General features: G+C 40.0%; 6 protein-coding genes across 8 annotated transcripts; 5 read left to right on the top strand and 1 right to left on the bottom strand.

Annotated features, from left to right (window-relative positions):
- Positions 1-1,548: 1,548 nt before the first annotated feature.
- On the top strand, positions 1,549-4,584 carry LOC124406056 (innexin inx2-like). The gene is made up of 5 exons (XM_046881394.1): positions 1,549-1,860; positions 2,822-2,973; positions 3,158-3,400; positions 3,947-4,242; positions 4,319-4,584. Exons 1-5 carry the CDS (start codon positions 1,680-1,682, stop codon positions 4,557-4,559), a joined length of 1,113 nt encoding a protein of 370 aa, XP_046737350.1. The 5' UTR covers positions 1,549-1,679; the 3' UTR covers positions 4,560-4,584.
- Positions 4,585-5,572: 988 nt separating this feature from the next.
- Positions 5,573-7,887, top strand: LOC124406055. The gene is made up of 5 exons (XM_046881393.1): positions 5,573-5,914; positions 6,007-6,182; positions 6,266-6,879; positions 6,954-7,059; positions 7,326-7,887. Exons 1-5 carry the CDS (start codon positions 5,688-5,690, stop codon positions 7,466-7,468), a joined length of 1,266 nt encoding a protein of 421 aa, XP_046737349.1. The 5' UTR covers positions 5,573-5,687; the 3' UTR covers positions 7,469-7,887.
- Positions 7,454-13,511, top strand: LOC124406053 (cytokine receptor-like factor 3). Of its 3 annotated transcripts, none has more exons than XM_046881390.1 (6): positions 7,454-7,471; positions 11,566-12,023; positions 12,113-12,402; positions 12,473-12,885; positions 12,969-13,099; positions 13,165-13,511. In XM_046881390.1, the coding sequence occupies exons 2-6, from the start codon at positions 11,616-11,618 to the stop codon at positions 13,495-13,497; spliced, it is 1,575 nt and encodes a 524-aa protein (XP_046737346.1). In that variant the 5' UTR covers positions 7,454-7,471; positions 11,566-11,615; the 3' UTR covers positions 13,498-13,511. The 3 variants fall into 3 exon arrangements, with proteins under 3 accessions (XP_046737346.1, XP_046737345.1, XP_046737344.1); XM_046881389.1 differs by lacking the exon at positions 7,454-7,471 and adding an exon at positions 7,953-8,415; XM_046881388.1 differs by lacking the exon at positions 7,454-7,471 and adding an exon at positions 7,953-8,216.
- Positions 13,512-13,560: 49 nt separating this feature from the next.
- On the bottom strand, positions 13,561-14,484 carry LOC124406062 (protein BUD31 homolog). Its single transcript, XM_046881407.1, has 3 exons — positions 14,267-14,484; positions 14,068-14,190; positions 13,561-13,921 (listed from the first exon to the last, which is right to left on the bottom strand). Exons 1-3 carry the CDS (start codon positions 14,358-14,360, stop codon positions 13,704-13,706), a joined length of 435 nt encoding a protein of 144 aa, XP_046737363.1. The 5' UTR covers positions 14,361-14,484; the 3' UTR covers positions 13,561-13,703.
- A 151-nt stretch (positions 14,485-14,635) lies between these two features.
- On the top strand, positions 14,636-16,316 carry LOC124406060 (28 kDa heat- and acid-stable phosphoprotein-like). The gene is made up of 5 exons (XM_046881405.1): positions 14,636-14,818; positions 14,974-15,071; positions 15,158-15,295; positions 15,647-15,780; positions 15,889-16,316. The coding sequence occupies exons 1-5, from the start codon at positions 14,809-14,811 to the stop codon at positions 16,103-16,105; spliced, it is 597 nt and encodes a 198-aa protein (XP_046737361.1). The 5' UTR covers positions 14,636-14,808; the 3' UTR covers positions 16,106-16,316.
- Positions 16,317-17,645: 1,329 nt separating this feature from the next.
- On the top strand, positions 17,646-19,631 carry LOC124406065 (vicilin-like seed storage protein At2g18540). Its single transcript, XM_046881409.1, has 4 exons — positions 17,646-18,462; positions 18,539-18,957; positions 19,086-19,226; positions 19,333-19,631. The coding sequence occupies exons 1-4, from the start codon at positions 17,867-17,869 to the stop codon at positions 19,494-19,496; spliced, it is 1,320 nt and encodes a 439-aa protein (XP_046737365.1). The 5' UTR covers positions 17,646-17,866; the 3' UTR covers positions 19,497-19,631.
- Positions 19,632-20,237: the final 606 nt, after the last annotated feature.

A 20,237-nucleotide genomic window follows, 5' to 3' on the forward strand; every position in this document is an offset into this window, starting at 1 on the left:
GCGTATTGATTTCGCTTTAAATTCACGTGAACACGCGATGATTTGAAGCAATTTCGTCGACTATGTACGGTAATTGCATACCGTTATTACTGCAGATTCTATTATACATATACACTCACGAGTGCAGCAAAGAGACGGCTCGGGATTTTTATTTCAATTATATTATACTGATACTCTCTTTTCATTTACGTTGAATCACGCGATTACTAAGTATTGACATTATGCATGCATAATGTGCGTGAGCGGATTCGATTAACGAATTCTAATTCGCTCGTTCAACTCGCAATGAAATATACCTATTCAACGTTGCGCGAATGTGCCTGCGTCGAAACATCCATCGGTCGATTTATTACTTTTATCTTCATTCCTGCACCTGTAATGAAATTTTAAACAGAGATTAATGTAAAACGGCTTCCATCCCGCAACTGAGCTTTTAATCTCCTTTGTACTCGCGGGGTTCGACCTGATGGGGCGCAAACCCCTGCAGCCCCAGCTCTGTAGGTATTCTCTTTAAGTTCTGTGATATTGCTACACGAACTGTTCAATAATCCATTTCCACTTGGGTTCAGATAATAAAAGATGCTTGTTTATTCTCTCCGCATTCCGTTACAGCTGCTTGTATCACGATGCGGTATATACTTGGTCGTATTACAACTACAGGGGAAACTGCTTCACATTCCAAGACTCATCTATACAGCTTACGTACACATTCTTGAAGATTTTTCAGAGATACTTAGAAATTAAAGAAATTTTTTTATTCGTAGTATCACAAATTTATACTGTAACAATTACATATTCAAGTCGACAAAGAAGAAGCCTCGAACATTTTTTCTGATAGAATTTCTTCGACATTGCCATTCGTCACTGCTGTAACTGCACAGCTGCCATTGCTCAAGCCGTTCTAGCTAATATACATACATAGATTGAGAAGAAAAAAAAAGTCACGTAGAGTCGGAAGAATACACCATTATGCATATTCATTTTCAGCGGCGAAGAAGGCAGCAAACAAACATGGCGGTGCCGTGGTGATTAAAAATTTGTAACCTAAGGCAAGGTGACGAACTTTATGAATAAAAGGCGACAGGCACGATTTAATATCAAATGAAAGTCTTTGGTTAATAACAATAGTTAATAATGTGGAAATGATTTTATGCAACGTGATCAATCACTATAAAGCGAAAGGGAGGGGTGGAGAGAAGCCATATTGGCATCTAAGTACTATGACGTAATCTTCATGGCGCATGGCGGTATATTTGAAATAGCTCGATGGTGTCGTATATTCAATACAAGGTATTTGCATTGCACGGCTCATCTTGGGGCGGCGACTTGGCGCATAATGTATAGTATAACAGGAATTTCGAAATTATACATCCATAACCTACCGCGGTAACAGTGATAATTCAAATCGGGCAGATTGTGAAATTTTAACAATCGGGTGGTTGCAGGGTTGGCGTTGGAGCCGATGGGCGCCAACTTGTAACAATGGAACGTCGGATATGACAAAGGACGATCGCGCGTTGCCGGAGTCTCGCGATTGTTTCAAAGTTTACGGGGATCAGCCCAGTTTGATATACTGCATTGTTCCCCTCGGGCAATTGGGTTCGGGTGCTTTCACGCCATTATTCAGTCGACCCTCCGCAACGTCCCGCGACCACCGATACGCACCGGAAACTAGGAAAATGCTCGACCTCTTCGACTCCCTCAAGGCGCTTCTGCACGAGGAAACCGTCCGCGTCGACAACATCGTCTTCAGGCTCCATTCACGGGCGACCGTAATCCTTCTCTCGGCCTGCGCCATCCTCGTCACCGCCAAGCAGTACATCGGCGAACCGATTTCCTGTATCACGGATGGATCTATCGGTACCGCATTTCCCCTTAAAAACCTACCCGTTATAGGTCATTTATCATTATCACGTCAGCTGACGCCAATTTTTTAAGGTTATGTTATACTCTCTTATATAGACAAATAAAAAAAAAAAAAATCCCACCCCGATATTCCGCAGTCAATTCCATTCGCAAAATGTCTGTCTGCCATTATTGCTCATGAAATTATTCACATTTTTTTTAATCGGCGAAATAAATTTACATCCCGCCTACAGCATCGTGCATGTACAGGTGCAGACTTGCAAACAATGGTATCTGTACGTATAGGCGTAGAACGTCTGAAACGCGATCAAAAAGGAATTAGGTAGCCTCTGGGTGCAACATGTTGAAACCGTTTTTGATTAGCTATCGGAAAACGTTTAGGTCGCGTTATTGAATGACTCGAATAATTCCATCTCATCTTACCCTGGGGGGCTGCTTTAGCCTGTTATCATACCAATAAAGTAGAATACGCTTCACCGAATACCAGCGCTGATCTTATATCTATACGAGATATTTATCTCTGTTCTTCTCTTACTCTCTGCCGTCGACTACTACAGAGAATTATACGATTTAGTATCGACTCTGCGTCCGTGAGCTGAATCACGCATCAGCGATTAATTTGATTTTGTTTTCACATTCTTTAATATGAAATATTTCTCCATGTTCATGAAAAGTTAATGTTAGAATAGAATAGCCCTCGGTGTACTGCGAAATCCTTAAGTAACACGAGTACCCTGATGTACGCAGTCTGTGCTTTACGTAGATCCTCTAATAAGTGTCTTGTATAATATTTTTCCAGTATTATCGGTCGGCAGCTGAAGAAGCTGAAGAAGATAAAAGAAAACAGGACGATCCGGTTATTTCCCGAATGTTAAACCCTGTTTTTATTACCAATTTGCAATCCAATTGCCTCAATTATCACGACCCTTATCAATTCCCAAACCTTATCCGGCAGACAAGGACTCCGTGAACGCCTACTGCTGGATCTACAGCACGTTCACTGTTTCACGGCACTTGACCGGAATCCCGGGAATCAGCGTGGCCAGTCCTGGTGTAGGCCAAGCACTTGAGAACGACGAAATTCACCGTCATCGGTACTACCAATGGGTGCGTTCCCGCCAAGGGAGTTAGAGTAATGAATTTACGTAATCCCAGCTAACGAGGCTGTCGAGGTCCCGCAAAAGGGGAACACCTCGCACAATGGATTTTCCTTGGTACCTACAAGGTATTCTCTGCATGTTTCCCGGGGTATTGTAACTAAAACGTTTTCCCCCCAAAATTGAACGAGCAGGTATGCTTCGTCCTCGTGCTCCAGGCCCTGATGTTCTACACACCCCGAGCCCTCTGGGGTGTCTGGGAACGTGGAACCGTGAGACTCCTCTCCGTAAATCTCGATAACCCGTTCTACCGCGACGAATGGACTAAAGAGAGAAAGAACCAGCTGGTGGAATATTTCGCCATCACGAATCTGCATACTCACAACTTCTACGCCTTCAGATTCCTCACTTGTGAAATCCTCAACTTCTGCAACGCGGTATGGGTCTTGGTCAATAAAACATCTTCTCAATTTAAATATTGCTATTACCTCTCTGATAACCTACCGCAGGTGATTTCCTTTACGATAGCTGTTAATTGGAATTTCACCGCGTGTATATTTCTAAATAATAATGTATTATGGAAATTTGCCCACAATTTGATATTCATCATTGGCCCTCAGACCTTCCGTAATCCTTGTGTAAATGCGAACGATGAATTAAATGATGCAACGTTGAGTCCGAAAATTGCTACAACATTAAAAACGAAAGCACGCGAAATAGCTGAATCCAAGCTCCGAGATATTCAAGTCGTTGATTTTTAATTAAGGCAGGGTCGTTGAAAGCTTGGCGAACAGTCAGAAAAGCTTCTTCATCTTTTCCTTTGATTCAGACGTTAAAAGGAAGCCCAACGCTCGTCAGTCGACGGGTTAAAGGGGCGCTTTTCAGGAAATGCCCAGACTATAATATATAATACACATAATGCTGGAGACCCGAGTGAATCAAACGTAGCGAGAGACTCCATGGGAATACTTTTAACACTACAGATTGGCCAGATGTATCTGCTCGACGTGTTCCTGGAAGGGCAATTCACTAAATACGGACCAGCGGTAACGGCGTTCGCGATTGAATCGAGACCGTTCCAAAGGGTGGACCCCATGACGAGGCTTTTCCCGAAAATGACCAAGTGCACCATCCACACCTTTGGCGCTTCGGGTTCGCCGCAGACCCGCGACGCTCTTTGCGTTTTGCCTCTGAACGTAGTCAACGAGAAGATATTTGTCTTCATTTGGTTCTGGCTCGTGTTTTTGGCCGCAGTTAGCGGCCTCGCCGTTGTTTACAGGTACAGTTTCTTAGAGCTCAAATTTGATTGGCAATATTTATCGAATCGATTATTGGCACGAATTTTTATGCCACAGAATGATAGTCTTCTCTCAGCCATGGGCTCGCGTTTATCTGCTGCGAGCAACGGCTCAGCTTATTCCACGACCTCAGGCTGAAACGATTGTGCGGGCTTTTGATATCGGCGATTGGTTCCTGTTACACCAACTCAGTCACAATGTAAACCCGATCGTTTTCTGGGAGCTTGTAAACGAACTGGCATCGAAATTCTCCGGAAAGCTCGCCGAGGAGAAAGTGGGAGGCCTTGAATTTATCTGAATGTAATATATCAATAAACCGTGGTATTAATGGTATAATTTTAAACCATAATTTCGTATTTTTTAAACCATTAATTATGCGTGTACCCCTAAACCGGTTTTTATCATATCCTATAACTTACAGTTTACTTGCCTGACATCTGAAGTTGAACAGAAATCCAGCGCAAACCTGATGTGCTTAGTCAATCAATTTGATCATAAATTGAAGATGTTCATTTAATCACATATTATGTATATAATTATATAACATTAAAAGTTACGTGAAACCGGTAGGAAAAATAGTAGCATTATCCATAAAAAGTTCATGATAATGAGATGATTTTTATTTATCGTGAGTATAAAAAACTCGGGAAACGGAATGAGAATCGTTATGCGGATGAATTATGAGGTATTATCAGAACAAGATAATTAATTACGAAGCCTGTCGAGGTAATTGATTGCTGAATAATGAATTGAACTTCCTCATGAGATGTTATGGGTTATCGGAAATATCTGGTATTACAACTTAATCGAATTTACGAGGTTGAAGTTAGTAACGTTATCGTACCGAAACATTAGGGAAAACATAATTATTTTCTTAATTTTACAATGATGTACATGTTTTGGTTTATTAAGGCTTACTGAATTTCATACAATTTCAAAATTGCGAAATAACGGTTTTTCTTCGGCATGAATCATTACGGTAACGTTACTAACTTCAATATGATTCGAATATTTAAACAGGCATGTAAAATTATAACATATAGTTTTATATTATGCGTATAGTTTCAATTTTTGCTTAGTGTAACAATTATAGTAAGCTTGTGGAAACACAGTTTTCCCTAAAATACCTCCAAAGTGTTCGAATCTATACTGTGCGCGGGTTTCTTTCCCGCTTTGTCGAAGTTAACGCATAAGCTGACATCTGTGACCAACGTCTATGAGGCTCTTAGCCTGACAGTTCGAATCAGTTCGAATGTGAAAACGCGGGGAATTGGGTTGAATTGGGTTCAGTTGAGGCGGTTCGACGTTCGACATCTCGCCGGGTGGCTGTTGGCACTGCACGTGGTATCGTTGAAAATATAATCAATTCGGTAAGAGCCGAGTGAATAACCTCAAATTCTGACGGGCGCGCGTGAAGACTGCAAAAATGTGCAATTTCCGAGTGAAAGTCGACCTGTCGGCCTTCTACGATGACGTGCGGCGTTTCAGTTGGGTCTACGTCGACAAAGGCACGGTAACCTGCATCTGCCACCTTCAAAATCACATTACGAAGGTTTTCGACATACGACAACCGCTACACTTGCTCCTCCACACCGGCGAGTATTTACCGGCGAACGAAGACGCCCGTATCTTGAAGGAGAATGATACCATCGTGTGAGTATCAGATGATCTTTATCATTTTATTCCGTTCTGATCAAATCACGATTCGAATTTTCTTACCCAAAACGGGACATGTTCTATTTCAGCGCTGTCCCTGGCACTGGATTACAAAATGATCAATGTTCCGGCAAAGCTGAATCAGATGTACAGGTCGATACCAGCTGCATCATTTCGTCTTCAAAAAAAAAGAAACATTCCACTGTGATGGAAAAGAATGAAAATGAAGCGATCGCACACGAATCGCACTCTCACAACTCAATGGGTGAGACAAATTCTCCGTGATTCAATACCATGGCTTCAAAATGGTATATTTTATGTAATCGTTATTGTCTTTTCTTTGTACAGAAACTACCAATGGAAATACAATATTTCTCAGCATGATGAATGATTCTCAAATAGAGAATGCATCAGAATCAAAGACGGAAGTGAGTACGCTGGAAGAAAATCTGGTGCAGGGTTCGCCACCCTTTAAAAACAAGCGAAAACGCACGCGCCAAAGAAAGTCTAAGACCAAAGAACAGCCGGAACAACCTGTTGCAAATGAACTAGTTGAGGCTGAATACAAGAAGCCAAAGATAATAAATTCGGTCATGATTCCTAATGGAAAGCATATACGCTTTGGCGATGTCGAGCGGCAAGAATTCGACAGCTATGACAGCTCCGCCTCCTGCGATTCCAGGAAGCATTCAACCAGAGAAACCACTCCTTCGAGTAAACCTGTCCCAAGCTCTAGCCTTTCCAATCTTTTAGCCCTGCGCCAAAGCTCGACACCGATAACGTTTGCTGGGCAGAAAAAATTTGAAAAAAAACAGCCGCCGCAAGATGATGCCTATGAAGTCAAGGAATTATCAACTGAAGTTTGCCAAACGCCTACAAAATTCACGCGGGCAAAGGTAGATCCTGAAAAACATGAATTAATGGACAGCAAGGCACAACGCAATGATATCATTTGGTTCAAGGTAAATGCTTGGCGGGTTTTTGGACGAAAACGTACATAATTTATTGAGAGACTCATTTCAAATGGTGGTTTCAGATGTTGAAGATGGGCCAAGACTACACGCCGCAAGTTTCACAGTATGTGACAGCACGAGTTACCCAAATTTTGCCAGACAATTCAACCTACGTCTTTGACATCATAGGTACAGCAGTAATCGATTTTTACTATCTTTTGGTTTTTTTTACGATCCTAAAAGGCTCGAAATTAGTGCAAGATTATATATGATAAATAAGAGGAAGAGAAGGAAATCGTTTGAGAGATCGCGCTTATTCAGCTCTGGATAGTTATATCGAATGCTAGAGAAAATGGCAATTATAATTTTTCCAATATTGAGAAAAAACAAACTATCGGAAAAAATTCATGACTTCAAAATTTGTCAGATCGCTCGTGTAATACACTATTTTTCAGATGGAAGAAGAGAGATACAAGCTCCACAAGGAAAGTTCGATATTGAGACTGATGATACAGAGAACAACGATTCGAACGCAATTGTCCTAAATTGGTCACAACTCATTGAGCCTCGATTGATGTACCGTGGAAGTTCCGAGTAGATGGTACACTTTTATTACAGATCATCCATGTTTTTTTTTTTATATACTTATATAAATCACTCAACGCTTTATATTTTTTTTGCATATGCAAAGAACAAACTTCTCAAAACTGAGAACAAGTTGCCATATGCTGTCGAGCTTTGGCAAGGCTGTAATTTAACGTTTCGTCTTACATTTTATTATTATTTTTTTCGTTGATATTTCAAGTATCCCAATTTTAAGAAACGAAAGACAAAGTTTAGATATAAGCTGTATTTGTTTGAAAATGAAATGCGAAGCTGTGCTGACAACGTTCGGAATATATTGGAAGATGATATTTAGAAATTCCAGAACGTCCTTGTAGATGTAACTTGATTGACTATCAAGAAATTTATCAACACTTGTAAAAGATATTTTAACTCATCCATAAATCTTCTCGAATTCTAAACTTTTTGTGCCGGTAAGATCTTTGAATTTTATTTTTTGATCGATGCTGTGTGTTTAGCGCCTGAATTGCCGCAACCCTTTCAACACCATTGAGTTTCTCTGGTTAATCACAGATGACAGCTCTGCCCAAAGTAACCGCTAAATATAGCAATGTCGCATTATTTTTCGGTGTCATTTAATTTGTTTACAACTCTAAATTTTGATGTAGTTAATACAGCATGACTTCAAAATCGGGTCACTTTTATATCTCATGTAAAGAGTAATCATTGCATCGATAATCATCGCTTGACCATCGGAGAACCGTCTGAAGAATCAGTTGAACGTCAGTTAATTTTACACAAACAAATAACACGTAGAAAACTGTGTATATTCCAAAATACTTTCACCCGCTGCATGACGTTTTTTTATTCCTGTATCCTCAGCCACACCCGATGAACTTTTAATTTTTATTTTGTCATCCATCCTTACCAGCATTTTAATTTCGTACGAGATTTCAGAGTTCTTTCCGGGTTGTACTTGACGTAAGAGAATGTGCTGGATATTGCAGTTTTAAGCTTAAGATAATCCTAACCTATAACGTGATTGCAATACTGTAATTTTTAATTGAAAAGCTAAGATGCAATAAAAACTAATCATATTTTATTATAATTTAACGCCTTGCTTCCTCAATTAACCAAGCTTGAAAAATCTATAACCATCATTTTCCATCACAATTCCTCACCATATAAATTATTCCTTTACTTACATGTTTTTCGCCATCCAATCCCATTATCAGCCTGAAACTTTGCCGTTATTTTGTACCGGGATCCAATAATTTTTCAACATTTTACAATGAAAAATGAAATTCATATGTTCATCACAATTGAAATTCTCTCCTCCTTAATTTATGTTAGAAACTTTCTTTGGAGAAATGGATTATAATCAGAATTTGAAAACCAAAACACGCAAGAAACACATGAAAAGAAACGGTTTACCACTCTTAAGACCAGACGTTATGTTGCTAACCAAAGATGTGATGGTCCCGGTAAAATTACCTCCTCCTCCTGGGAAACTCTTTCCTATTCAACAAACAACTGTGAAGAAAAAATGTGGTGCTGCCAAAATGCAGAAATCTGGTACACAGGCATTGAAAGCATTTGTGAACTGTGAAGACGTCCGTAAAAACTGTATTGATCCATTGATTCAGGTGCATTCCATGAACCAACCCTTACTAATAGTGAAACAAAGTGTTAGTTTGTTATTTAGGATTATATTTAAGTTCCCTTATTGGTATACTAACTCTTTTTGATTTGTTCCTCAAATAATTTCTCAGGTGAGCGATATCACGCATGTGGCGAAAGCACGTACAGATATGTTTCCCAAATCCCAATCTTGTTATTATCCTCAAAAAAATGTGCTTACAAAGAATGTTCACATGGATGAAAAACGACCAATATCATTAAGGAGTGAACAGCAAAGCTCACATTCAAATTCAAAACTGTTCGAAGTTGGTCGAAGTGATGGATGTAGTGTTGAACCGAATCCGCAGATATCATTAGTAGACAAACTTTCAGTTCAATGGTCCAAAGACTCAATGAGCACTGTACCTACGTCACTTGAATCTCAGTCATGTACTTCGATTAAATCTCTGAACATGATAGACGATTCGTCAACAAAAGTACTCTTAAATGTAATTTCAAGTTCCGAAAGTGAGAGCAACGTCAATTGTGCTACTCATCCAAGCACTGAATCTGAATATGATCCAAGCACTCCTGTGGCCAATAATGTCAGTTTAAGTGTGACTGAACATCCTGTCGGACCTTTTCCTTTGCATCATGCTTACTCAAACAATAACAAACGAATTAAATGTACGAAAGGTGTGAAGGATTGTCTAAATCTCAAACTCTGTATTTCTTCGAGTAAACAAGAGTCTCAGGAAAAAGTTGAAAATCAAGTTTCAATTCCTACTAAAGAATGCGATGTTGATCTGGATGATTGTGATATGAATGAGCTGATGACTGATTCTAAAGTAAGTATCTTGTGGAAAGATCCAGCATGGCTGCAAGATTCCTGTGAGAATAAGTATAAAAATGAAATAAAACTCATCAACAATGATGCAGATTCTAACGATCGAAAGATACAACTATCTATGGATGTTGACTACTTGTTGCAGAGTCTGATAACAAATATTTTCACTTCAGAATGTTCTAATAACTCCAATGAGTGTGCTATTGAAAAAAGGTACTCAACATGTATTCTCCTTCATCCAAAACCCCATCCAGGGAAACAAGAAGTTGAAAAATTAGAGGATGGCTCGAATCAACGACTTCCAAAAATTGTTGGATTAAAGTATTCATTGCACGATTTGCTTCGTACGACTTTAGACTTAGATGACCATGTTCTTCCCTGTACAGAGCAACTAGACATTGATTTAGAACTCAAGTATTCTCGGCAAGAACTGCCAGACTCTTCGTTAAGTCATGAAGTCAATGAGGAACGATTAAGAATAATTAATAGTCATCTTAATGTTGATCGAAATCTGAGCGACCAACAAGTGGAGATTAAATATTCATGGCAGATAATACCATTAAAGAATGAAAACTTACAATTAAATCATGTTTGTAATTCCGAGCAGAAGGTACAAAATTGTGAAAACCATTCAAAGCTCACTTCAACCGAAGATCTTCATCTAATTGAGCCTGAATATCAATATTCATGGCAAAGATTGACATCTAAGTATCTTGCAGAAAAGAGTAAAGAAAATTGCTTGTTTGATATAAACGACCTTGCAATGAAAGTTAGTGATGTACCAGAGAAATCTACTGACAGTGAATGTATAAGGAACAATTTTAGCGCGATCTCAAATAACAGTTGTGCAGAAAAGAGTCAATCAGTGGAACATAATAGAAGAACCATAGTAAATCCCCCATTAGATAATATTATATCATCTAGGCTACCCCAAATCAAAACAATAAGTCATGCCACTGCTGACATCACAAGTAAATACAAAGAGAATTTTCTAGAATATTCTTCGAGACCTGGTTTGTATAATTCCTCCATTTCCTACTCCTCTGCTTCCAGTATCAAGCATATCATAGCAAATCTTAATGAAATGGTGACAACGCAGAAAGGCATGCTAGATGCTTATGTGAAAGGTCATGGATTGGATAGAGACGTCAAAGAAACTAATACAGTAGAAAGTCCCGTAAAAAATACAGTGGAAAAAGTTGAAATTTTTCCCTCAACTTTGCACGTATTAGGAGATTACATAGTGAAGGATATTTGTCTCGCAGATATGAGTCATTCGAGGCATTTGTTAGATGCAAATAATGATGAGGTGGTACAAGATCATTCATTATCGGAGGAAACAGTGTCTGTGGAAAACGCTACTCTTGATGAACGCATCAAAAGTGCTTTAAGTGGAAAAATACTTTATAGAAATGATAGACCTGCGACTTTAGACAGTGGCCTGTTGAGATCAAATGATCATTCTCCCAAACAACTCCTAGATCCAATAAGAGATGATCCAAGCTTGTCGAGTGACCCTCTTTCCTATGGCATCAATAACTACCTTGCATCAATTCTTGCACCTAATGATGATTTTTACACTAATATCAGCAATTCAATATATGACAAATCTGAAACTTGTATTTTTGATGAAAATAGAACTAGTTTATCATCGGCGATTCTAGGAACTGAACAAATACCAACTGACGTTAATTGGGAAAACGAAACTGTGGAGATGGAGGGACAAGCGTTTAAACCACCGATGGACTTGGCACAACATTTCAACAAAGGAAAAGATGTTGAGAGTGAAAGTTTACCATGTATAAAAAATACAGTGTCCAAACCGAGGCTCCAAGTTAGTTTCACTGAAACAAAGGAGGCTGGAGACAATAATACGAAAAAACATGAGCTGACAACGAGACTAGAAAATGCAATGAGCAGATTACAACAGTGCGAACAGCATATTGATGCAAACTGGAATCTTGACTACTCTGTGCTTGATATTGAGGAGGGCATTAGCGACAAGGAATCCCAGCTCCCAGAACAAGTAGAAGAACACATTAAGGATATCATCAAATCTGCTGAAGAGTATTTAGCCAAATTAGATGAACAGTTGAATGATCTCAGAAATGCAGACGATCAGGTAGGTGTTTTCCAGTTTCATTATTAGAATGAGATGAGGGTGAAGAAACTATCACATCAAAGAAAATACTATTGTTCTTTCCATTGTAGATAATAAACAGCAGTGAACGAACATTAAAGAACATTGATGAAACGTATCAGCTTATAATGGATAACTTGTGTAAGAAGATCAAGGAGAGACGAGATTTAGTCAAATTGGAAACAGAGGTGCTTAAATGCGAAGGTCTTACTCCCTTGAGAGCCTGCAAACAAGAAGTAGACGCTCAAATTCGCAGCACTCAACATCTCGTTGTGCTAACAGATACTATGCTCAAACATCCTGTTACCTTCAACAGAGACAGACTTGGAAAGATCATCACTGCCACGAGCCATATGGGGAGGTATGCAGCACAGTAATATTCAATCATGTCATTTATACAACTGCTACTTTCCTTTGCATCTAAATTTTAGGATACCAGCAGTTCCAATGCTAGAGGAGCTACCATATGTGACTTTCAGTCCACCCAGTGAGGAAGCAAAGAAAGAAATTATAGATCGGATATCGTGCTTGGGCTGTGTGCTGCGAATGGGTCCTGCGCAGTTTACAGAAGTACTTGAACGGCCAGCAGGTCTACGGATAAAGTGGCACGTTGGAGATCCCGAGTATGCTTCGGAGGAGCAAACATTCATAGTGCAAAAAGCACTGGGAGAAATTACCGAGCCGACTTCACCTGCTTTTGAAACTGTCTACATTGGCTCTGACACATCATGTTTCATCAGAGAAATACCCGTAGATCAACCGATAACTCTAAGGGTGGGAATTCAAATCCCTGACACTGCTTGGAGTATTCATCGAATCACCCGAACATCAATACCAGCCTACTGTAATTACCAATTCCAAAAAGTCACGAGTCGGTAAAAACAAGCATCGCAGTATCCAAATCTAATTCAATAATCTCGGTTTCAGCTTGGGACATGAACAATGCGGACTACCTTATTACGAACAGTGGCCGAATTGCAACCAAGATTACACAGAATCTTAGCACTCTGTTATCTCGGAGTGCGCAGTTCGGCACTGACCACATCATAGAGTTCAAAGTAAGTTAGTCAATATGGAAAAATGGATATTTTACGTTTGATAATGACCATTGTATATGCTATAGTTCTTAGAGACCGCATCAGGGAGCAATGACGAAGGGATTGGACTAGTACTAGAACCTGATGGTGTGAACGAAAGCTTGAAGAGGAGCAGAGCACTTTTGGTAACACCAAATGGTAACATATTCATAGACGGAGAAGAGAAGCTGATGCGATTACCTAAAATGCAATTGGGCACGAGGATAATATTCACAAGCGAGAAAAAGGACGAGGATACACTCAGGATGACCATAGAATGCGCCAATAAAGCAGTTACTTACGATTGGACTGTGCAGACACCACTGCACTTTGCAGCCAGATTTTTAGAACATAACAAATGGAACTTTATGATCAAGTAAAAGTAGATAAATTGTACAATAATGCTTTTATTTACACAAAAAAGGGAAGAAGAAAATACTGGAAGAGATGAAAAAAGAATGAAAAAAAAAAAACAGACACGGACAAGTATTCGCTTACACCCTGTTTAACAAGATATGAATTTTTAAATAAAATCAGTGCCTTACATTATCATTATTATCATCGTAATAATTTTACATTCATTCCATCAGCCGGAGCAACCTCTGCATCCACAATGGATGCACTCGACTATTCTTCCTTCCTCGAGCTTTCCCTTCGGAACCCTGCAGATGCAGTTTGTACCAAAATTTGTATCTCTGGTTTGGATACACCGCAGGCAGCACAGATTTTCATAACCAACCTTCTTCCACTTGGCTATGAGATTCTTGTCAGCTATATTCTCGTTGAGACAGTAGTCATAGAGTTCTGAAATTAAATTCAAGTGCAAATGAGTGAGAAAATTTCCAAATAGTTTTTGATTAATATTTATTCAATCTATACTCCTCTCTCTGGGAAGAAAGATAATTCACCACCAAAATTTTTCCAAACATTTAATCCTGCCCACTACTAACCTCTGCTGATGGCTTTGCGACGATAAAATAAATCGTAAATGTAACGAGATTTCTGATGATGAATTTTAAATATTGGCCACAATGATTCTTGTTTTCTCTTTCCTTCGTGTGGCTCGGTTTCAGCTGCAAAAGATGAAGCAAGGAATTTGTGAAATTGAGCTGATTTTTGGTTATGTCGATATCGTACGGACTAATTAACCTTCTCGCATTTTTTGTTCCAATTCCTCCAACGTTGGCTCGATTAGTTCCCAGCCATCCGGAGGTGGCTTCTTGCTTCGTCGAACTTTCGGCATACTTGAGTTGAGGCGAGATAAAGTAAAATCAATCTATTCAATCAAACACGACTTCGAACAGCTTTGTTTGACGTTTACGCGAATTTGTTCCTGGTCAGTGGTCATTGGCCAATCGAAGAATTAGACAATGGCATCTGGCGATAACACATATAGGATATTCGTGCAATAAAATTTCACCAGGTGGCGCATGCTGTAGATTTTTTTGTTTCAGTCGCATAAGCTTAGAGGTTTCAATCGTGTATGCTCGTCAATTTGTCCTTGAACCGGGCTGCTCGTAGTAGTTGCCTGGTAGTTGCCTGCTACAGCCAGTACGGAGCTGACAAGAAGCTGAGCGGTTAGGAGTGTCGAGTGAAAATAAAGGGTCAGCGAGTAAAGATAAATACGTAGTTGAGGATTTTTTTTTATACAATATTCGTCGAAGGTTATCCTATATTTAATTCGCCGAAAAATGCCACGAGGTGAGTTGACGGGAGGTGAAAATCCCGATTTTCGTAATTAGCATGAAATAAGAGTGTACAAGTACGCAATGTAATATAGGAGCACGTTCTTGTACTGAAGAAATCCTTCTGGATTTCCGCGGACCAAATAACCAATAGATTCGCATATTTTTTAGGAAAGTTCGTTAATCACAAGGGCAGAAATCGCCGCTTCACGAATCCTGAAGAGTTAGAGGAGCAGCGAAGGCAGGAAGAAAAACAACGACAGTGGAGGGTTAGCATTTTGAGGTTAACTTTTGTGAGCAATAATATGCGTCCCGGAATTCGCCTGTAATAAACTTGTAACCCATCTGAATACAGCAAACCAGAGGAGACGCAAGTTCTAGCGAGGAGGAGGAGCAGGAACAATCCAAAGCAGCTGGTGGTGACAAGCTGAAGAAAGTCGATGAGTCTGAATCAGAAAGCGACAGTGAGTCAGAGTCAGACTCGGACCCAGATGTAATGCGAATTCCTTTAAAGTCATACTTTTCTCTGATTTTCACAAAAGTTTACATTACGTTAGAGATTTCTATCACTATTGTCAGTAGTTTAAATTATCGAAGTTATTATTGCCTACAACCATGTCACAGTTTGTTCAAGAAGCATTTTATTCAGTCACGTGATACTGTCTAATTAAGAAATGTATTGCATCATGTTACCGACAACGACATGAATCACATTTCTGTTCGATTATTATTTTTGCTCACCTTTCTGCAATTCAAAGAACCTAATGGTATTACAAAAACAATTCTATGTTACTGATATTGAAGGAGCTCCTTGAATCATATTACTTACATACATTATTTACAGGGGAAAGCAAAAGGGGTAGAAAATCTAATTCAAGTAGAAAATCCGAATAGGGTGCAAAAAAAAGTGAAGAAATTATCCCAGCTGAATGAGACGCTAGCAAAATCATCCAAGCCCGAACTCTCACGAAGAGAAAGGTACTTATTGATCTGATAAATAACTACTCTGAAGAAAATGTGATTTGCAATGTGTTCTTCTTCTGATAGTTGTATTAATCTTGTAACACTATTCGTTTTGCGTCTTAGGGAAGAACTGGAGAAACAAAGAGCAAAGGCACACTACCAGAAACTCCATGCTGAGGGTAAAACGGATGAAGCACGTGCGGATCTGGCTCGACTAGCAATAATTAAGCAGCAGCGAGCAGAGGCTGCTAAACAGCGGGAGGATGAAAAGAAACAAAAAGAATTGGCGCAACAAAAGAAGACGGAATTAACGCAGAAGGCTTTGGGAAAACGTTCCTAGTGCAATTAATAATCGTTTTATAATAAAAAGAATTATGACGAATATTACTATTACTATATTATAATCATAATACTAAAAGACTCACTCTTCTCTTTACTCACGTTATTACGTCGCAATTTATTGAAGCAACCAAACAAAAATCACTAAGCGGTCTATTACGTTTGTTTCATGGATTTGTATTTATTTGTATGAATACAGTTTACTAAACTAACATCAAAGATAGCTCCGATTTTCATTACACCTTGAATTCACTAAAACTTTATTTTTCGAAAAATAGTGCCTGGCAGAAGGCAACTGAATTAACATTTCAAACTGCCAATGAATGCAAAGATAATGCAATCAAGAGACTCTAGCCATGTGTGTAATTCAGAAAAATAAAAGTAGTGTTCTGTAGTGCCGGTGCAACCAGCAGCATACCACCTACACACAGACGCATTGTCGGTAACATTCTTTGGTTTCAAACCCACAAGCATTGACGGAAGATATGGTAAATCCGGTTGCCTCAATCACGTGCACAGAACGTTCCGCGTTTCGGAAAACTCACGATACATATATATCATGCAGCTTAAATTTAAATTTAAACCAATCATCGCGGGCGATGACAAACCAGTAAATATTGAATCACGTTACAAATAGTGACCGAAACTCGCGCGGCGTTAGTATCTTTCGAGCAGTACAAGTGGAACCACGCACTGTTCGAGCTGTATCGTTCACCCTAATCTCTGTTTTCTTACCAAACTTAGATTACTCAATTCATACTCGAATTGCACACTTGTGGCTCCGTGAGAAAAGGGGTTTTTGAAATTAGTACAGCATGCAAGTATTGGAATTGAGTTTCATCTTGTGTTTTGAATTTTTATGATCACGTGACGTGATGGCACGAGATCTATGTCTAAAGTAAAAAAGTGTAGTGCGAATAATTTTAACATAATTGTTTTACTTTTCCATTACTCAGAGACCCTTCTGAATTGCATGTGTTCAAATTGCAAGTTTTTTCTTCTGGGATTCCTCCATCACTTTGCGTAGCCATGACAAGTGTCACAGAAATCTACTATTTATTAGTAGCATGGATAGGCTCGTTTACCTACTATCAAAAGGGAACTAAATTACCAAGCAATAATCTTTTTTGGGACTGATTTTACCATCGATTTTATATTTATGCAAATTTTGGGACCAGCACCTATTGCTGGAACTTTGATATTGACTTATTTTCAATTATTTATTCTCTACGTTGATACGTGCGTGAAAGAATGAAGAGAAGTTGTCTACATTTATCGGGCATTATAAATGTGGTATAGCGGATACCGAGTCGTCGATAATAGTGTTTTTTTTTTGCGGGTTGTGATCGGCTACCAAAGTCTTAAAACATCACTGACTAAGACCGCCGAAATTCAATCTCCGGAGTAGTGAGTTTAAACAATTTAGGAAACCGCTTGATAGAGGAGGTTCGAAACTAGATGCAAAATACGTATTTAAGTGGTGAGATTTTGAACGAAACCGATAAACTTACAACATATTCTGAAAGCTGTACATCGTCTGTCATCGAAGTTACCGGAGAACCGCCATTGTTTGAATAAAAAGCTCAACATCCTAGTACCTATTATGGATAAACATTCGTCTGTAAGTAGCGCACTAAACTCTGCTTCACCCAACACGAAAAGTCGAAGGGTTAAAAGTTGGCGCTTATTTTAAAGAACTTTCTCTAAAAATTCCACCAATCGGGATTCCAGGTCCTCGACCAGGGTTAAATGTTGCACAGTGATGGCCGATGACAGTGACATTGACAGCTGGTATTTAAGAAAAGATGAAATCGTTCAGACGTCCCATAAAAACCTGCGTTCGAAATTCAACGACCCTGGTCACAACGGGATTAGACTATCAAACGGTTACTCCACAGCCTCCCACCGGTCTCGAGCCGGGGAACAAAAATCGTCCGGATCTAGCACTGAAGTTCGTTTCATAAACCCAGCGATATACGCGGAGTCTCTCACACCCTCGAACGGCTTCACCGAAAGCGTCGAGACGCCCTGCAGCACAAGCACCGACGAGGAGGCAACCGTCGTCGTCGAGGTCCGTTGCGGCGACTCGAACGGTCTCGCAGACGGGTTCTCCACCCTATCCGTCAACGAAAACTCCCCCAGCATCGGCGACGGGGATGCCCCTAGTGATCAGGTTGATCTGGGTGCAGCGGACACGTACCGGTGCGGTTCTGAGTCAGACACATCGCGGACCTCCACGCTTACCCTGACGAACAATTCAAAGTCCGTTACTCGGCTCGTGAGGCGCTGCGTAATCGATGGGTCCTCAAAAATTTACGACGAAGGAGATACGGCTGTGGATCAGGAGGACGTTCACAGGTGCGTCATGCTTCGTTGTTCTTTTAATATTTCTAGTTCGAGCGCTGAGAATAAGTGGACATGACTTGTTTTTCAGGTTCTCGACGAATTGTCGCAGAGTAGTGCAGTTCTCTTCTTCGTCGCTTTCGAGTTCTGCTTTCTCCGACTCCAGGACCAGCGGCCTTGATCTTGCTCGGAGAATCGCCCATCAGGAATGGGTCCAGAAGAAGCAGCGGGCTGCGCTCCAGAAGAGCGAAGCTGAGCGCAAGGCCGAACTCAGACGTCGGCAGAAAGAAGAACGGGCCGAGAGGGAACGACTTGAGCGCGAGCGGAACGAACGGGACAATTTTTTAAAATGGCAGGAACGGAAGAAGAAGGAAGAAGCGGATAGGAAACAGGCTGTCGAACAGGAACTCGAACTTCAAAGGCGGCTGAAGGCGGTCGAAGATCGAGCCGCCATCGCGAAGATAATACATCTTCAGCAGTGGGCGAGAAAAAAGGAAGTTGCGCAGAAAGGTTTCGTTTCACTTTCTTTTAGTCAATTTTAGTGGATACTATTGTTGAGAATGCATGATTTCGTCGCGAGGAGGAGATGCTCATCAGCGTGTCGATACCAAATGGTACATTTCCTGCTGTTTGTGTAGCACAACAGAAGGAACAAGAGCTTAAACAAAAGGCCATTGAAGAAGATCGGAAAAAGAGACTGGCGGAAAGCTCTCAGGCTTTTGAAAAGTGGCGAGAAAGCGCAAAGAGCAGACCCAGACCTGCTACTCAAGGACTCCTACGTTAGTACAATTATAAGCTGATTAAATATTCAGATAAAGGTTGACCCCCTCGGCTTTAGTAATTTTTCATTCCTCTTTTGAATTTTATTCGTTGCCAACTGCGTAGCCCACCAGCGTGCTAAGCCATCGTACGTGAATCCGAAGCCCTGGCAGCAAATCGTCGACGTTGAAGAATCGGAATCACAGGAAGATTTGTTGCGTAAGAAATCCGCAGTGCAGGGCAAACAAAAGGGTAATATTGTTAGAAGAAGCATCGCATCGCATCACTGACAACGACAAAATGGCGCAAAAGAAGAGCGTCCACTGAAAGAGGAGCCCACCCACGTATTTTTCAAATCTCAATCAGAGACGGTATTACCGATCACTATTCGATCGATCACAATTATCGTCAGCATCAACGTGGATCACGATAATTATTATATCGCTTCGACGGTTTTTAATCTCTCCTAGCTGCAGGTCATTCCTGCATTCCAGGATCATTTGCGACGTGTATATTATTATTAAATTCATAAGATACAGTGCAATAATGTTATGAAAAGAGAAACGAAGTATTTTTTAATTCGGGTTACTCGCTTCTCGGCATACCTAATTTTCACGGAACCCGTTTGAGTTAACTTCAACAAATAGTGAAAATTTAGATCCACTCGCATTGTCATTGTTTTTTACGAATTTCGTTTTTCTCATTGATCTTTGATTCGTGTCAAATGAATCTATCGAGAACTGATAATTGCAATGTGATTGAATCTGTATTTCACCAATTTCTCGAGTCTAGCTTATAACGCTTCCTCTGCACGTCTTATTTTGAAACAACTCCTTGCATAATTTGGTGTGCATAATTTACCTAGTGATTGCTAGCTACATTTTTTTTATAGATAATGTTTAATGACAGCTAATTATTTTCTTTGTCGAGGTTTAAGAAACTGCGTTACAGACGACTCATGAAAGTATTTTATAATTGTACTTACTGGCCCTTGCCCCTTTTCGTATTATACCTTATTACATACGGACTAG

This window comes from Diprion similis, chromosome 4, assembly GCF_021155765.1.
Source record: "Diprion similis isolate iyDipSimi1 chromosome 4, iyDipSimi1.1, whole genome shotgun sequence".
Classification (NCBI taxonomy): Eukaryota; Metazoa; Arthropoda; class Insecta; order Hymenoptera; family Diprionidae; genus Diprion; species Diprion similis.

Excerpts from the sequence above, each read along its gene's own strand:
- LOC124406056 (XM_046881394.1), top strand. The coding sequence starts at position 1,680 with ATGCTCGACCTCTTCGACTCCCTCAAGGCGCTTCTGCACGAGGAAACC. Across the intron at positions 1,861-2,821 it reads TATCACGGATGGATCTATCG|ACAAGGACTCCGTGAACGCC; the intron begins GTACCGCATTTC and ends CTTATCCGGCAG. Across the intron at positions 2,974-3,157 it reads GTCATCGGTACTACCAATGG|GTATGCTTCGTCCTCGTGCT; the intron begins GTGCGTTCCCGC and ends TTGAACGAGCAG.
- LOC124406055 (XM_046881393.1), top strand. The coding sequence starts at position 5,688 with ATGTGCAATTTCCGAGTGAAAGTCGACCTGTCGGCCTTCTACGATGAC. Across the intron at positions 6,183-6,265 it reads GCACTCTCACAACTCAATGG|AAACTACCAATGGAAATACA; the intron begins GTGAGACAAATT and ends TTCTTTGTACAG. Across the intron at positions 7,060-7,325 it reads CTACGTCTTTGACATCATAG|ATGGAAGAAGAGAGATACAA; the intron begins GTACAGCAGTAA and ends ACTATTTTTCAG.
- LOC124406053 (XM_046881390.1), top strand. The coding sequence starts at position 11,616 with ATGGAGGGACAAGCGTTTAAACCACCGATGGACTTGGCACAACATTTC. Across the intron at positions 12,886-12,968 it reads AACATCAATACCAGCCTACT|CTTGGGACATGAACAATGCG; the intron begins GTAATTACCAAT and ends TCTCGGTTTCAG. Across the intron at positions 13,100-13,164 it reads ACCACATCATAGAGTTCAAA|TTCTTAGAGACCGCATCAGG; the intron begins GTAAGTTAGTCA and ends TATATGCTATAG.
- LOC124406062 (XM_046881407.1), bottom strand. The coding sequence starts at position 14,360 with ATGCCGAAAGTTCGACGAAGCAAGAAGCCACCTCCGGATGGCTGGGAA. Across the intron at positions 14,191-14,266 it reads GGAACAAAAAATGCGAGAAG|CTGAAACCGAGCCACACGAA; the intron begins GTTAATTAGTCC and ends CATCTTTTGCAG. Across the intron at positions 13,922-14,067 it reads TCGCAAAGCCATCAGCAGAG|AACTCTATGACTACTGTCTC; the intron begins GTTAGTAGTGGG and ends ATTTAATTTCAG.
- LOC124406060 (XM_046881405.1), top strand. Across the intron at positions 15,072-15,157 it reads AAAAACAACGACAGTGGAGG|CAAACCAGAGGAGACGCAAG; the intron begins GTTAGCATTTTG and ends ATCTGAATACAG. Across the intron at positions 15,781-15,888 it reads GAACTCTCACGAAGAGAAAG|GGAAGAACTGGAGAAACAAA; the intron begins GTACTTATTGAT and ends TTTGCGTCTTAG.
- LOC124406065 (XM_046881409.1), top strand. The coding sequence starts at position 17,867 with ATGGCCGATGACAGTGACATTGACAGCTGGTATTTAAGAAAAGATGAA. Across the intron at positions 18,463-18,538 it reads GATCAGGAGGACGTTCACAG|GTTCTCGACGAATTGTCGCA; the intron begins GTGCGTCATGCT and ends CTTGTTTTTCAG. Across the intron at positions 19,227-19,332 it reads TGCTACTCAAGGACTCCTAC|CCCACCAGCGTGCTAAGCCA; the intron begins GTTAGTACAATT and ends CCAACTGCGTAG.